We start from the raw sequence: 16,788 nt of genomic DNA on the forward strand, positions 1-16,788 counted from the left end.
CCCTGCCCCTCTCATTTGTAATCCCTTCTATTTTTAACTAATTATTAAACTTAAGGTGAATGTTTTACCTAGACTGGATTAGGGATTGAAGAAACTAGGAAATATCAAGCTTGCAAATGCTCACTAAGATGTGATTGATGAAGTACTTAACTGTATTAATAATAGCATGCTACAAAAAAGGTGAAAGCATGAAAGCTGGAAAAGGAAGTCATGCATGCTTAAATTGACAAGATAAAAAGGGGGAAAAAAAGAAGTTATGCCATAAAAAGTTGAGCTATAAAATGTAATTGACATCATCAAGAACCCATACCACAGAATCAATGAGTTCTAATAGAAACAACTTTCCAGATTCAAGGGCAGCAGAACAATCTTCATTTCTCTTCATCAATCCTGACCCATCGGACAAGTCTGCTAGTTTTTCAAAGAGAACAGCAACACACACGCGTGCATATAATTCTGTGTTGATAAATGCCTTATAAGAAGAAAGAAAAAAGATTGTGTAGTTAGAGTCTCCGCTGGTACTAAGTCATATGAAAAATTCAAAACAATAAAATAATATGTATATTACTAAATGGAAATATATTTATTTACAATCCTAGATGGAATTTCATTATCAAGTCCCAATTTTGAGCAATCTGATCCATAACCAATAAATAAGAACAAGCAGAAGATAGACCATATAAAACAACATCAAGAAAACTATTAGCAGAAAAACTAAAAAACAAACGAACACTGAGTCAAGAAACTAAATTCACATAATTCAGCATAGAAGCCTACATCCAGAGGGGAGAGAGAGAGAGAGAGAGAGAGAGAGAAAGAGAGAGAGTAACATAACTCAACTATCAGAAAACGGATGATAAGTAGATCTAGGAAAAGAAAGTCACAATTCTATACACCCCATATCTCATGATTCTCCTCTCCCATTTAACCACGGAATAACAATGGCCTAAATAAGCCCACATACCAAGATGGACTCTTGGACAAGCCATACATCAGTTGGTTCACTGAACAAGGCACATGTTGGACATTCTATACACCAGTTGATTCACTGAACAATGCACGTATGCCAGTTGGCCTATTCAACGAGCCACGTAAAATGACAGGGACCCAATGTAACCAGAAATAACACTTGAGATATAAACCCAAAAAATACAAATATGTCCAATCTCTTTTTTTTTTTTTGATGAATAAATATGTCCAATCTCTTCAAGCATCCAAAACTCACAAGACCCAGGAATCCACCCTAATGGTATTCCAAGGAACTTCATTGGCCACATTGTAACCTCGCATCCTAGAATCAAAGTAAGGTGATCAATATCCTCTTCGTCCATATTTACACCTGCAATGTAATTTTTCTATCCATGCTTACTTTGTGTCTTGAAAACCACTCAAAAGTATCAATGAATGGTACTCTCCTTCCCTCCCTCCCTCAATTATACCAAGATTAGTTCCTCCTCCAACAAGGTGACAAGAGTATTGAAGATTACTATTTAAATCTTTAGAATCTCAGGAATGAGATGAATGTGTATCAGCTTCTCTATGGATTTGAGATTTTAGAAGAAAAACATGAATACTTAACTGTTGCAAGGTTCCTCTATAGATTCCAATCAGAATATGAACCAATTTATGCACAGATATTAGGGCATACTGATTTTTTGGCAATAAATAAAAAAAGAAAAGAAAAGAAAAGTTTTATTAAAGAAGAAAGGAAGAACAATGAGGTGAAAAGACATCACCCAAACACAAATTAAAACCTGAGACCCAACACACCATTACCCTCCAACCCCTTTTAATACAAACTTTTCCTTCCCCACCCTTACAAACAAGAAAAGTAAACAAAGAAAACAATACTGCCAAACACCAAAAAAAAAAAAAAAAGTCAAAGCCCATCCATCTCCCCTAAGAACCCCAAACCAACAGTGACCCTACCAACTTTCACCAATCAGGTTTCCCCTTTAAAGCTTCCTTCATCCAAAGGATTTCTTTCTTCCAATTCCCCGAACAATCTTCTCAAAACTTCTTCCCCTCCTAAACAAGACAACTCTAGTATCTTGCTTACTTGGATTTCAGTTTCCACTATTTTTTTCCAAATTCACGTTTCCTTCTATTTTCCTTAATCAAAGATCATCTCATCTTTCTCTTCCCTTTCTGCAAGCTCTTCCTCTATTTCACCCTCATCCCCTTGTACCTCCCCTTCTCCTAACCAATTATATTCTTTTTGAGCACCAGAAATTGTTTCCAAATTCCACTTAACCACTACACTTTCCAAAGAGTTCGATCTTCCTCTAGATTTGACTTTCAACCCCTTTCTCTTGTAGATCCTCTTGGCCATTACTTTAGCCTTTGAATTTTTTCAAGTCCCCTACAGTGTTATCAACTTTTCTAGGTCCTTCCATTAAATATGTATTTCTCTCCCTTCCTAAGTCCACCCCAGCTTTCTAAGAAGACATACCATGGTTGCTTTTTTGCTTCCTTGCTTATTATTGGCTCAGTATTATCAGGTTATATCAATCCTTAACAGATAAGAAACGATAAAAAGAAACTAGTATTTGAATTACAAAAATATTATAAACCAAAAAAATAAATAATTTAGTGTAAAAATAAATATTTTATTATTATAATATATATATATATATATATATATATATACAGCACATTTGAAGAAAAGAACACTAGGTGCTTGGGCAAGGTGGCCCTCCATGGGTGCTTTTTCACCTAGGCATCACAAGGGGTGCTCAGGGTTAGGTTAACCAAACCGTGGGCCTATTTTGCAAACTGAACCGGTAATACCAAAACTGAACCAAAGCCGATTGGTTAATCGATTGATTGGTTTGGCTAACAGCCAGTTCAGTTTGTCAGTTTTTTGGTTATTTGATTTTTATAATATATATTATAAATAAATATATAAATATATGCTAAAATATAGATAATATATATAAATATATGTATACCAATCGGTTCGATTAATTGTCGGTTTTTTATATTGGTTAACCAAAACTGAACCGGTATTTTTGGTTTTTTGAAAATACCAAACCAAAACCAGACCAATTGGTTCAGTTAACTGGAAATTTTGATTCAGTCTCGTCAGTTCGCTTCAGTTTTTTGGTTTTCGGTTTTTCATGATCACCCCTAGGCATCACCTTGACAACTATGCAATCAACTACTACTATGATCTCCATAGCCCACCTTCTAGTTGGGCCAACCATGCAGTGGTTAGTACCACAGGGAAATACATGGTCTTTATTAGTAAAGAAAATTACAAAAACTCATTTACTCTACCCCTTATCCAGTAACACAGATAGTAAGATACATTGGTTAAGAATTGCTTGTCTTGCTTCACAATTTAAGTCTTCCTCTTAGGTCATTGGTTTTGGGGCTTCAAATCATATTACTGAACCTCTAAGTGTGTTTAATTTCTAAACCCCCGTCTTCTTACCAATATGTTACACTTGTCAATGGAACCACATCCTTAGTTTCTAGTGGTCGTATTTCCTTCGATTCATCCTCATAATCATCTACGTTGTATGTTTGTAAACTTCCCTTCAGCTTGATATCAATTACTAAGAAAATTAAATCTCTTAGGCTCAGTTATTATAATCTAATCTGCAGTTGAATTCTGTTACAATAAGGATTGGAGAAGTAATAGAAAAGACTAGAAGAAGAAGTAGAAGAAGAAGAAGAGAAGAGAATAGAGAAGAAGAAGAACTCTGGTTCGGACAAGAGAGATTAATCACCTCTCTAATCGGCCAGGTTTAATTTATATATTTCTATACAAAACAAAAAAAAAAAAAAAACTCCTTTGCGCCTACTTAAGTATGGGACACAACCACTAATAAAACATTAACATCAACAGCTTTAAACATAAATATAAAGACCAAAATACCCCTATGCAGTCGACATTAACACTCCCCCTCAAGCTAGTGAGTATATATCATATAGTCCCAGCTTGTTACATATGTAGTCCACTCTCCCCCAACTCAACCCTTTGGTGAACAGGTCTACCCATTGGTTTCTTGTGTTAATATGTGCAATATATCACTCCACTCAACACCTTCTCTCTCACAAAGTGACAGTCAACTTCTATATGCTTGGTTCTCTCATGAAACACTAGATTAGAAGAGATGTGGACTGCAGCCCGATTGTCACAACAGAGCTTCATTGGAGTGTCAATAGAATATCCCATCTCTTGTAGAAGGTTTCTCAGCCACACTAATTCACAAGTAGTATGTGTCATAGCTCTATATTCTGCCTCTACACTGCTTCTTGCCACAACTGTCTGTTTCATACTTTTCCATGTCACCAGATTACCCCCAAAGAAAGTACAATAGCCTATAGTAGATCTCCTGTTAGATATAGAGCCAGCCCAATCAGCAATAGTATATCCCTCTATTTCAAGTTTTCCTCCACTTCTATATATCAAGCCATGACCAGGAGCCCCCTTTAAATACCTTACAATCCTTAGAACTGCATCCCAATGTGAAACCTGAGGTTTCTGCATGAACTGACTCACCACACTAACTACAAATGAAATATCTAGTCGAGTAATGGTTAGGTAGTTTAGTTTACCCACCAACCACTTGTACCTTCCAGGATCTTCAAACACCTCACCCATCACACTAGCTTTACTTTAAATGCTGTCCCCCATGGCTGTAAAAAAAAAAAGAAAAATCCTTATTTCACCTCCCACCACACTGCACTCAGCACCACTTGTTGCTGAATTCTTCACTCTCCACAACACAACCCTACTACACGACTACCTAAAAACTTATCACACTACTCGCAACTCACTCACCCTTTGAATCACACTAAATTCTGCACAAACCCTAACACACGACAATCTGAATTTTCATCACACGACTTGGAACACATCAACCATTTGTTTCGCACAAAATCACTAATCTAATCACCAGAAAATCAACCTGCACTCGACACTCCACTGCATCACTCGAATCAGCCCTCTTCTCTCCATCAGTTGGGGGGGGGCTTCCTACAAACCACTGCAAACACCCACGAACCTGCTGACCGGAGGCATAGAAACCTCCAAGGGAAGAGGGCGATCACTCCTTTTTATCCCTTTTCCTTATCTCCAACTAATGACGAAGAAAAAAATTAAAAAACCCTAGGCTGGATGTGTGAAAATCAGAATTCTGGGCAGATTCGCTTTTGTCAACCTAGCTCTGATACCATATTATAATTTAATCTGCAGTTGAATTCTGTTAGAATAAGGATTGGAGAAGTAATAGAAAGACTAGAAGAAGAAGTAGAAGAAGAGAAGAGAATAGAGAAGAAGAAGAATTCTGGTTCGAACAAGAGAGATTAATCACCTCTCTAGTCGGCCAGGTTTAATTTATATGTTTCTTTACAAAACAAAAAAGACTCCTTTGCCCCTACTCAAGTGTGGGACACAACCACTAATAAACCATTACACATCAGCAGCTTTAAACATAAATATAAAGACCAAAATACCCCTACACAGTCGACATTAACAGGTTCCTTTACCTATATGGCTACACCACTGGATTAAATAGCTACTCTGGGTGCACAATACCCCTTGCCACACAAGCAACCACCAAACTGTGGTACACTGGTATTACACTTGTTGCATGGAGATCCATTGAAATGGCACTCCAATATCAAGTTGCATTAAGTTTTGTATTTTAGAGTGATATTGCCCACTTCTTGAGGGCATAAAGTGTAACAATGGAGCCATTGTTCTGAACCTGTCTGATCTGATTATGTCTGGAGATAAGATGACTTCCATGAGCAGCATGTCTGCACCCATGAGATAAGTAATCCTAATTCAGCTCTGGTGCATTAGAAAATATAGCTAGGCTAGGAACTAATGGCATAGAAGGAACAGATCTACTGCTTATAGTTGTCAGTCCATGATGAAATAAAAGAAAAACCTAGTAAATAAAGTGGACCAGCTTACTTCAGTGAGCTCAGGATCTGGGCTTTTAGCTAGTAATAAGACCTCTGTCCTTGCATCTTGTTCAGCCAATTCAGCTTCAAAATCCTCATCAAAAGCCACTGGTTGCAAAAGGTGCAAATTAAAAACAAAATGTCAAAGTAGTTGTATACATATTAAAGAAGGAAAGACAATGAACACAAAAGAAAAACAAATAAAAGAATGAATGGATGAATGGAAAAGAGAGTAAATACCAGAACCATAGAGTGCAAGCAACTTAAGCTCTTTAATGTAGTACTTTATGATTCTTGGATATAAGAGCCATAAGCCTGTCAGGTGTAATGCAGCAAGACGAATGGTACGGGGACTTTTTCCACCTTCATCAAGAATTTTCTTAACAAACTGCAGCAAATTATATTTGAGGCATCAAAAAAACTAACAAAAATTATTGGATAAGCATCTATGCTAAACTGATGAAAAGAAAAGGAGAAAAGGAAAAAAAATAAAGATAATCATAGAAAGGTAGAGAAGGAAAAAGGAAGGATACTGAAGGACATTGAAAAGTTCATACTGATGTTTTTCCAACTACAATCTGAGATGTTGCAACAAGGCAGGCAGGCCTGCAGAGGTTATGGTATGGACAGGAAGTAAGAGATGTTTGCAGGTATGGTGCTTGCTTTGGGGTTTCTTCAATGTAGTTCTGAGGCCATTTAGTTTGGTGTTACCATGGTGGGCTAGTCCTAGTTCATCTTGAGCAGCCTGCTTCTTTTGCTTATTATTGGAGCAAAGGACAGTGTATCGATTTGTTCATAGTTGTCAAAGCGTCGCCTAGGTGACTAGGTGCCCTTGGCTGGGCACCTCGCCCAAACGCCTTAACTTTTAGCAACTAGGTGCCCTTCTAGGCAACTAGGCGCCCGCCTAGGTGACAAAAATGACAAGGCGGGCGCCTTTTATAATATCATTTATATTGCTGTGTCTTATTAATGTATGTGTTAGTACATTTTATTATATGCTATATATATATATATATATATATATATATATATATATATATATATATATATCAATTATATTTTGTTTTAATGTTTTACTATTGAAATTTAAAAGATCAAAGGGTTTTGAGAAGAGAAAAAGAAAGAAAGAAAGAAAGAAAAGAAAAGAAAAGAGAAGAAAAGAAAGGGGAAAGTAACAATAGAATAATAAATTTATTTTTTTCTATTCTCTCTCTAATTAATAAAACAGAAACTCAATCCTTGTTTTTTTTCTATTTTACTTTCCATCTTGAATATTTATCATATAAAGTTAATAACCTTCTTTAGCTCCTAATTAATAGGAAATTGCTCTGTTAAATACTTATTATAGTAGTATTATTTCTGAAAATAACGTTTTAGAGGAAATTTAATGTTCTTAATAAAGAGAATTGCTATTTTTCAATTAACATACATGCTGAATGGTATATAAAACTAGGAAGCTTGCCAAAAGTCAATTTTTCATATTATAAAATTTTTATCGCCTAGGCAACTAGCGACTAGGCACCCCAGCGTCACCCAGAATCGCCTAGACGCCTTGAAAACTATGGATTTGTTTATAGTCGTGTTATGCTATAATCAACATGGCCTTCATAAACCAATCATAACAACTCAGACTATTTGCAATCTTGAATAAGGTTGACCTAATTCAATGCAATTAACAAGATTTAGTCAAAGAAACATAACTGAAAGAAGGTGGCTGCTTGACTGGATTTCAATAATAGTCAATTCTAAATTTGAAGTCTATTCTGTAGCTTGAATCTCATCATCAAACCATTGGAGTTATCTGAATGTTGAATATGGGGTGGTTCTGTGTCTCCTATCTATGTTCAAATTTCATATCAATCAGAGAATTGGAAGGGTGTTGTCATCTGGCAATCACATAAAACAGAGTTTCTACAGACTGCTTATAACATGTATTCGGGTCAAAAGTCAAAGGTTGGCCTTGTCATTTGAGCAAAGGCTCACTAGGGATTCTTGCACAATTAGAGGAGTCTATTGGTAGCATTTTCTTTAATCCAAATTGAGTTAGTATGGCAAACAAGGTCCAAGAGATGTTCTCTTGATATTATGATTAGTTTAAGAATTTCATACAAAAAAAAATTCTAGGTTTGTTTTTGATAATCAAACATTATGTCCAATCGGGTCTAGGCTATCTAATCATCCAGTTGGAGTGTTACATGTATCTTTTGTGTCTATATAGTTCTTAAGGGTTTTATAGCCCCATCAGTAGTGAAAGGAATAATGACTCTTTCAGTAGTAATTGATTTATCATGCCTGCTACTACTACCATGTCTTTGGCTTGTCTGTGTTTTACTTTTAATGCATCTTTTGTGTCTATAGAGTTCTTAAGGGTTTTCCTTTGAAAACCATGTCTTTGGTTTTAAAGCCATGTTTGCTGAAAACCATGGAGAACCCAAAATGAATGTCTGAAAGCCAAAAACATGGCTTTCTACTGAAGCTTAGAGCCCGTTTGGGAGGGCTTCTGTGTTGACTTGAGTGGCTTCCAAGGAGTTACCCAAATTAGCTTCACCAGAAAGTCAATTTCTCAGTTCAACGACAGTGTTTTTCGGTTTTCCAGGGTTCCACTAAACACAGGTTCCTGGCTTTCCACGTGGGGCCTACCTTGCAACGCCTGAAGCCACTGCAAGGAAGTCCTCCCAAGCAGTCACTTATTTTAGTACAGAAGCAAACAATAAAGCCTAACCCCATATGGTTGGGATAAGGCTTGGCTGATGATAATGATGAGATAATAAATACTAACAATGGCAGCATTGGTATCCTAAACTATAATTCCCAGATGAAATTAAGCATAGATAACCACTCACCCACTTCAGAGGACCTTGAGCATTATCAGCTGTTTCATGCATGCTCTCATCACAGAACACAGAAATATGCAAAACAGATGATAGAAGTGCAGCAATAGGTGCAACTTTACGCTTGTTGCAGCTGACATGTAGTAACCAAGAAGAATGTACTAACTGCCACATTATCTGCAGAAAAAAAAAAAACACAGAATAAATAACAATTGCCCACAGACTTAGCATCTGTCAATCTGAAGACACTCTTAGCTGGAAGCTGATTGGTGCTTGCAAGTTGCAAGTTACAACCAAACTACATGATAAATAGCAAATTTTCATAAAAGTGGGATTAGTAAATAAAAACATGATCATGAGGACCTTCTAAAATACAATTTGAAATCAAAGATTGAACTGAACTAATGACATTTTCTTCTTTATTCTATTATACTAAAAACACTTTACAGATTGAACTTGAAAATTCAGGAAACTTGTGGTTGAAACCCTTGACCAAGATAAAGACATCTTCCTTGGATCTTCCAGGAAAAATGACTCCGTCCCATCCTCAAAAATGTTAAAAAAAATCTTTTATTATTTACTGAAAATTGTATTAAATGTAATTGGTACGATAAGTACAAAAGCCTTAACAGAAGAAAATGCCATGTGACATTTCCTCACATGTGCATTCTAATCTAATATCCTGTTAGTAATTGGTATCTGTACGTATCTCCTTACTTTGCTTGATACTAAGTTGATGCATCAGCGTATGGTCTCCCCAAGGAAAAGGGGAAGCTCTTTTAATAGTACACAAGAGCTTCCACTATTGTCAGTTTGGGAGGAGAGGAACACCAAAATTTTCCCCGACAAGGTGTGAACCCCTGAAGCATTGACTGAACTGATAACAGTTAGGTCAAAACACTAGGTTCAGACAAGGGAAGAATTCAAAGCTTTCACCACAAATGACATCATTGGATAGCAATATGGGGCTTCATTTCCAACTATAAGACTCTAAGCTCCACAGGACCCATTTCAATTTCTTACCTACATTAAGCTAAAATTTAATGCCTGTAGTTTCAGCAATCCTGGGAGGTCTAGAAGTGATTGAGCATTTAGGAGCAATCAAGGCATCTTGGCGATGTACTGAAAACCAATTAGACTTGGAGACACTATAAAGGATGAACTCCTTTCCCTTTTAGAGGCCTTCATTCAAGCTCCTCTAGAAGATGCACCAATGTAGAAGGGAAATGTAACTCCCAAGTGATTGTACACTAGAAGCAGGAAAGTACACAACTGCCATACCAACAACACCTTGTCTAGGAGGTGAATCTTTGATTTTTTTATATGACCAGCTCCTCCAGATGGGTAAAGTCATTTACAGATTCACATTCTAGAGAAAGGGCCAATAGACAAGAATTCTATTGGGGTGCCTAACCCTCTGGAGTAGGGGTCTAGTTATATTCTGATTCGATGCCTATGTTGAATGGGGAGACTAGCATGTTGGCACTAGCTCTCTTTCTTTTTGGAGAGAGTCAATCTCTCTTTCTTTCTATCTTTCTTTTCTTGCATCTAATCTTCTTCATTTAATAGAAGTTTTTACCAGTTATCAATCAGAGTGAGAGAGAGAGAGAGAGGGGGGGAGGGAGGGAGAGAGACAGACAGACAGAAGCAAGGAAGTTCACTTGCCCTTCCCAACCCTGTGAGAAGAATTCTTCAATACAATCCATTCCTCTCTAGACCCTCTATGGAAAGCGTATCAGCCATCAAGTTAGCTGTACCTGGATTCATCTGAACCAGGTGCAATTTTAACTTTTCTCTTCCCAAGGTTTACAGACTAGGAGATGGATGTATGTGTGATATGGTGTGTCAATGAGATGTATTTGGAGAGACTTTCTCAATACAATTCACTCCTCTTTAGACCCTCTATGACAAGCTTATCGGTAGGAATGTCAACGGGTTGGGTTCGATAAGGGTTTGCCTCCTAACCAACACCTCCAGTATCCCAACCCAACACAATTTAACAATATATAATTTCCGAACCTGACCCGACCTATAGGATTCAACCCAATACCAACCCAACTTGACATGCATCCTTTAAATTGTACTTTTTCTAACACATTTTGAGAACCTAAAAGCCACTAATTTAAGTTGGAAATTTATTTACAGGTTCTAAGATGTCACCTTCTCCATCATTGAAAGAAATAAATAAATAAACATGAAAAGGAATTTTGAACTTTGAGGCTATGAAGTTAAATTCAACAAATTACAAGAATACCTGTAGGGGTATCATGACCTGACGGGGCAGGTCAGCAGTTAGCCAAAACCTGAACCCAACACGAAACTGACTCAGGTCAAAGAATCAAAACCCTAACCCAACCTATACCTAAAAAGACCTGACCCTAACCCAACGGGTCAAGCCAGGTTTACCACTTAACCCAACCCATTGACATCCCTGCTTGTCATCCATTCAGTTAGCCACACTCAGATCCATCTGAACCAGGTTTTATTTTAATATTTTTCTTCCTAAGGTTTCTGGGATAGAAGATGGATCTATATGTGCTGTGGTGCTGGTGTCTCAATGAGCAACTTTTGCTTCCCATTGTTCACTGCATCCTCTTTGTATATTCTTCTTATATTCATAATAGTACTTTTTTATTAATAATCAAAAATTTTATTAACTATAAAGTAATAAAGTACATATATACAAAATTACAGACATCCACTTCAGAGATAAAACCTCTTCCTTATTTTGTTAAGTATATATTTTCATGATTACGAAATGCACAATGAGATGAACACTTCTTGCATAAAATACACCTGAAGAGAACTGTACGCTCACATGAGTAAGCTCATAAACCATAAAAGTATCTCGACAATATATCCGATTGAAATATGAGGAAGTAGAGAAGAGAAGAAAACAAGAGAGAAAGGAAATGGAAAGAAAGGAAGAAGAAAAAGTTTGGAGCAATAGAACAGTGCTGGCAGTGCCAGCTTTTATTATATTATATAGGGCAGCAGAAATAAGAAGGGAAAAGACCCGTGTGCCCCTGCTGTAAGTGTGTACGATAACAGAAAAAACAGAAACAAAAAAACGCTTTAACTAGCCAAACAGACCCTAACACAAATAACTAAAATATTTCAACACTCCCCCTCAAGTTGGAGCATAGATGTCAATCATGCCCAACTTGTCACACAAATCATTGTGCCGCACATGATGAAGACCTTTGGTGAAGATATCTGCAAGTTTTTCTTCCGATCTGACATATAGAGCACACTTCTCCATTTTCAAGTTTCTCTCTAATAAAATGTTTGTTCACTTCAATGTGTTTCGTCCTATCATGCAGGACTGGATTAACAACAATATTGATGGCAGCTTTATTATCACAGTAGAGTGACATAGGATTGCTCACTACAAAACCCAGTTCACCTAACAAATTTCTTATCCACATGATTTTAGCAACCCCATGAGACATCGCTCTATATTCTGCTTCAGCATTAGATCTAGCCACCACACTTTGTTTTTTACTTCTCCATGTGACCAGGTTTCCTCCTACAAAGGCACAATACCCACTGGTAGACTTTCGGTCATCAACTGCTCCTGCCCAATCAGCATCAGTATATACTTCCACCTTTAAGTGACCATGTTTCTAGAATAACAAACATGCTCCGGGAAACTTCTTGAGGTATCTAAGGATCCTCTCTGCAGCTTCAAAGTGAGTTGTCCTAGGATTGTGGATGAACTAAAGACACCCACTACATAAGCAATATCAGGCTTGGTCATAGACAAATACAAGAGTCTCCCTACGAGTCTCTGAAACTTCTTCACATCTTTCAAAAACTCTCCTTGACTGTCTCCCAGCTGATGATTAGATTCAATTGGTGAGTCAACTGGTTTTACCCCCAACTTGCCTGTATCTTCTAGTAGATCTAGTACATATTTCCGTTGAGAAATAAAGATGCCCGTGTGAGAGCGGGCAACTTCAATTCCAAGGAAAAAACGTAAGGGGCCTAGATCTTTCACCTCAAATTGAGTGGCTAAGAATTTTTTTAGTCTCCGTATTTCAGCCTCCCAATCTCCTGTGATCACTATGTCATCCACATACACAATAAGAGTTGTAGTTTTCCCTTCACCTCTTTTCACAAATAGAGTGTGATCTGACTGGCATTGTTTGAACCCCATCTGTTGAATTGCTAAATGGAACTTACTAAACCAAGTCCGAGGTGATTGTTTCAACCCATATAAAGATTTTTTTAACCTGCACACCTTTTGTTCACTGCCTTTGGCACAGAAACCTGGAGGTTGGGTCATGTACACTTCCTCTTCCAAATCACCATTCAAGAAAGCATTTTTTATGTCTAATTGGTGAAGTTCCCAATCAAGATTTGCCGCCAATGAAAGAAGGATCCTAATAGAGTTCATCTTGGCTAGTGGAGCAAAAGTCTCTGCATAGTCCACTCCATATACCTGTGTAAAACCTCTTACTACCAGTCTAGCCTTGTACCTTTCAACAGTTCCATCAACCTTGTGCTTCACTATGAACACCCACTTGCAACCCACTGGTTCCTTCTCTTCAGGAAGGTCCACCAACTCTCAAGTGCCATTTTTGCGTAATGCATCAATTTCTTCCTGCATTGCATCTGTCCATTCAGGTTTAGATAAAGCTTCTGCCACATTCTTAGGAACGGGGACACTGTCCACAGAAGAGATGAATGCACGGAATGAAGGTGAAACGTGATCATAGGACACAAAATTAGAGATAGGATGATTAGTGGTACAAGATCTAACACCCTTTCTCTTAGCAATAGGAATATCAATAGGAGCAAGTGTACCTGGCTGATGAGACGGATCTGCCTCTGGTGAATCCGATGATGTTGGTTGCATAGTGTCAGGTACCATGGCTCTTGAACTTTGTTGGCTTTTATGGCGATGATGAAAAACCCGAAATGGAGGAGGATCGGGTAAAGGAGGTAGTTGAGTTTGAGCCGCCTGTTTCTCCTCAACCCTAATCTTCCCCTGAGGAGAAACCGAGAAGAAATGTTGATTCTCAAAGAAGGATACATCAATGGAGACATAGTACTTGCAAGAGGTAGGATCATAGCAGTGATACCCCCTTTGAGATAAAGGGTAACCAAGGAAAACACAAGGAATAGCCCAAGGATCAAGCTTACGTCGGGTAGGGGACAAGTTATGGACAAAGTAATGACACCCAAAAACACGCATCGGAATGGTGGACAATCGAGAAACTCCTCTCTCCATGCTTGCAAGTAGAGGATTCAGCTTGTAGTTGATATATCTTAGCATAGTGTCTCAACTTTGAATAGGTGGACTTTGCTTGTTCCCATATCTCACAAGCAGTTTCAGCCCACATAAAAGTCTTCCTTACCTGTGGCAACATGGAAACCAAGAGCCATGACATCACCATACTATTCTCTTGGTTCACCTATCATATTCAGCACTCCAGTGCTTCGGTTCCTTCACTCTCCCATTGATGTATCCTACTTTCCCCCTAGCAGAGATGTAGAGTTTTGTTCCCCTAGACCACTCAAGGTAGTTCAGACCATCAAAGAGAATAACAGCCATGGGGAAACTCATATCCATTCCCCCACTCACTCCATTGTGGCTCCCTAAAATCTCTGAAGTAGCAAAATTCTCAGATGACATGGTAAGCGAAGGGATAGGATATCCATCACATGGACACCCAAAGATTGCGGAATAAGGGGGCGATTTTCAAAAATTTTTCTCTCCCTTCAACTGGAAATTGAATTCCCTATTTAGAAAATCATATTTTCAATGATCATTCTTGAACCACAAACTGAACCATATCTAAACCAAAAGAAGTAGGGAGGGATAATACCTGATACAGAGAAGCAGTATCTCCCAATGGAGGTGTTTACGCCCAAGGAAGGATCCAAAATCTGCTCCTACTGAAGATGGCGCAGTGCAGGGTGGAGCAGAATCAGCAGTGTTCTTCCAAGAGAACTTGACCCTTCGCAAGAATCAACTGAGTAGCTTGTGAATACAGCTCCAAACAATCTTTTCTCCAAAAGATTGGTATCAAGATCAAATCTTGATGTCTCCCAAGAACTGGAGATCGAACTGCTGGAGGCAACGGCTGCAGGAAGGAGGCGGCAAGAGAGTATTTGTAGGGTGCAGAATTCTCTCTTCTTGTAATCTCAGCTCTGAAGACAAGAGTGTGTTGGTTGCATGTCTAAAGGCTGCCGCCCCCTCCTCCTTTTATAATCTCAAAGGGATTAACTCCTAATCCCATTAGGAGTTTCTAACCCAAATCATATTTGGATTAGAAGTCCCTTTAAGTGATAAGGGATAACCCTTATCTTATCTGCAGATTAGATCAGCCATCTCCTAATCTAATTAGGAGGCTTCCATATTCAAATCTTATTTAGATCTTGGACTCTCTAAGTGGATAAGGTCAAGGCCCAATCCTATCAACTGATCCATCTCAGAATTCGCCCCTTTAAGTGACTAATCAAATTAGCCCAGTTCGAAATGGGCTTAAGGCCCAATTAAGGAAATGTACTCACTTAGTCTTCCAAACTGCTGCCCAGTTGGGCTTCCTTGTATGGCGTGGGACCCAAAAATTGATCTACACATCAGCCACATGGGTTCAGCCCAGCCTTTGTTACAAGGCTGGCCGAATACAATGTTATGGACAGTGCACCCCCTGAAAACCATCTCATGGTCTCTATGGGCCCAACACTTACCCTAAGTGATCCCTGGGCCAAGCCACCTTGTAACACCCAAGGACTGTGGGCAGATGCAAGATTAGCCCATCAGGTATTATCCTCGATGGTCTTACACTTAACCTCTCAGCCCATAATGATCATACACTGCCCAACAAGAGAGGACATCTCCTTCGGCTGCAAGGAATAGTGTTGCACTCTCTGCTTATATGGATCCCGGGAATTAAAACCTTTTGCAAATCATTTCAAAACCATAATATATATACTTTTATATCTCATAAAATATATTTTGCAAAACAAATCTCAACGATTGAAATCGATTGCCGACAGTCTTGGTTTCCATCAGTGAGAGTGCATCCCTGATCATTACCTTTGTCCGACAAAGGGGCTGATCCTATCACTATGATCACCCACTCAGATGAATTCTCAGACTGTCCCAACATACCCAGGTTTTGACCCCCACTAAGGATCTCACTGATTGGTATATCAAAGATAGCCCAATCCGAAACCTAATGCAGTATCATAATCGAGTCTAGGGGTCGGGTGTAACTTTCCAATTTTGCCCATCAATCTCCAAGGTCCAGGGAAATACTGGAAATCTGGTCCAGTTCAAATATTCAATTAATCCTACACTGTAAGTGCCTAGGGTCTCACCCCGGCAGCTGAGACAAGCCACCCCAACCGACTTGGTGGCACCACAGTGTCAGCCTTGTCAGGATAGGTCTCTCCAGACCGACCCACTGGCTGTGAACATTGTAAACTAACACGAGTCTCATTAAGTGTCCAGTTTAAGGGTATTACACAGAAACATACCAAGGGAACATGAATCAAATATGCACTTTTATTCATTTACAATAAACTCATAAAGTACATCATCTTGATTGAAGCTAAGGGCATACAAAATTGTCTAACAGTAAGCACAAGATTGTTTTTATTTAAACTCTCAACTTAGGATCCTCCTTATATCGACAAAAGCTCCACACACAACAATTCAGTTTTGGACTTAATCTGAGCACAAAAACAAACAGCACCAACTTCCAAAGAACTATGACGAGACTGATTTTCACCACAGCACTAATCAATAACGTGTAAGTTCCACCACAGCATTAATCAATAAGAGAAATCCTAACACACATGGAATCAGACTAACGAGCAGAGAAAACAGGTCATCTACGACCTACAGTCACCTTTTCATAGGTACAGGATCACATGATCCAACAAATAAAAGATATAACCCTCACAAGAGTCTGCCGACATTTACAGGATCACGCGATCCAACAAATAGAAGATATAACTCTCACAAAAGTCTGCCGACATTCAGTGGTTTGGATTCATTTGCTCTCCACTTGGTACA

General features: G+C 38.4%; 1 protein-coding gene and 1 long non-coding RNA gene across 4 annotated transcripts in view; one reads left to right on the forward strand and one right to left on the reverse strand.

Moving 5' to 3' along the window:
* The window catches only part of LOC148880596 (tRNA/rRNA methyltransferase (SpoU) family protein), a 127,021-nt gene that overhangs the window by 55,270 nt on the left and 54,963 nt on the right, over positions 1–16,788 (reverse strand). For all 3 annotated transcript variants that reach the window (XM_088962550.1, XM_088962549.1, XM_088962551.1), the window contains exons 19-22: positions 8,766–8,930; positions 6,163–6,310; positions 5,933–6,030; positions 311–472 (exon numbers count right to left, since the gene is read on the reverse strand). In XM_088962550.1, coding sequence (XP_088818676.1) covers positions 311–472; positions 5,933–6,030; positions 6,163–6,310; positions 8,766–8,930 — 573 coding nt within the window. The remainder of the gene's footprint in view (positions 1–310; positions 473–5,932; positions 6,031–6,162; positions 6,311–8,765; positions 8,931–16,788) is intronic.
* The window catches only part of LOC148880597 (uncharacterized), a 37,925-nt gene that overhangs the window by 1,817 nt on the left and 19,320 nt on the right, over positions 1–16,788 (forward strand). The gene's annotated exons all lie outside the window — the stretch shown is intronic.

This window comes from Nelumbo lutea, chromosome 1, assembly GCF_056320005.1.
Source record: "Nelumbo lutea isolate HS-2025 chromosome 1, American lotus-T2T, whole genome shotgun sequence".
In the NCBI taxonomy this organism is placed as follows: Eukaryota; Viridiplantae; Streptophyta; class Magnoliopsida; order Proteales; family Nelumbonaceae; genus Nelumbo; species Nelumbo lutea.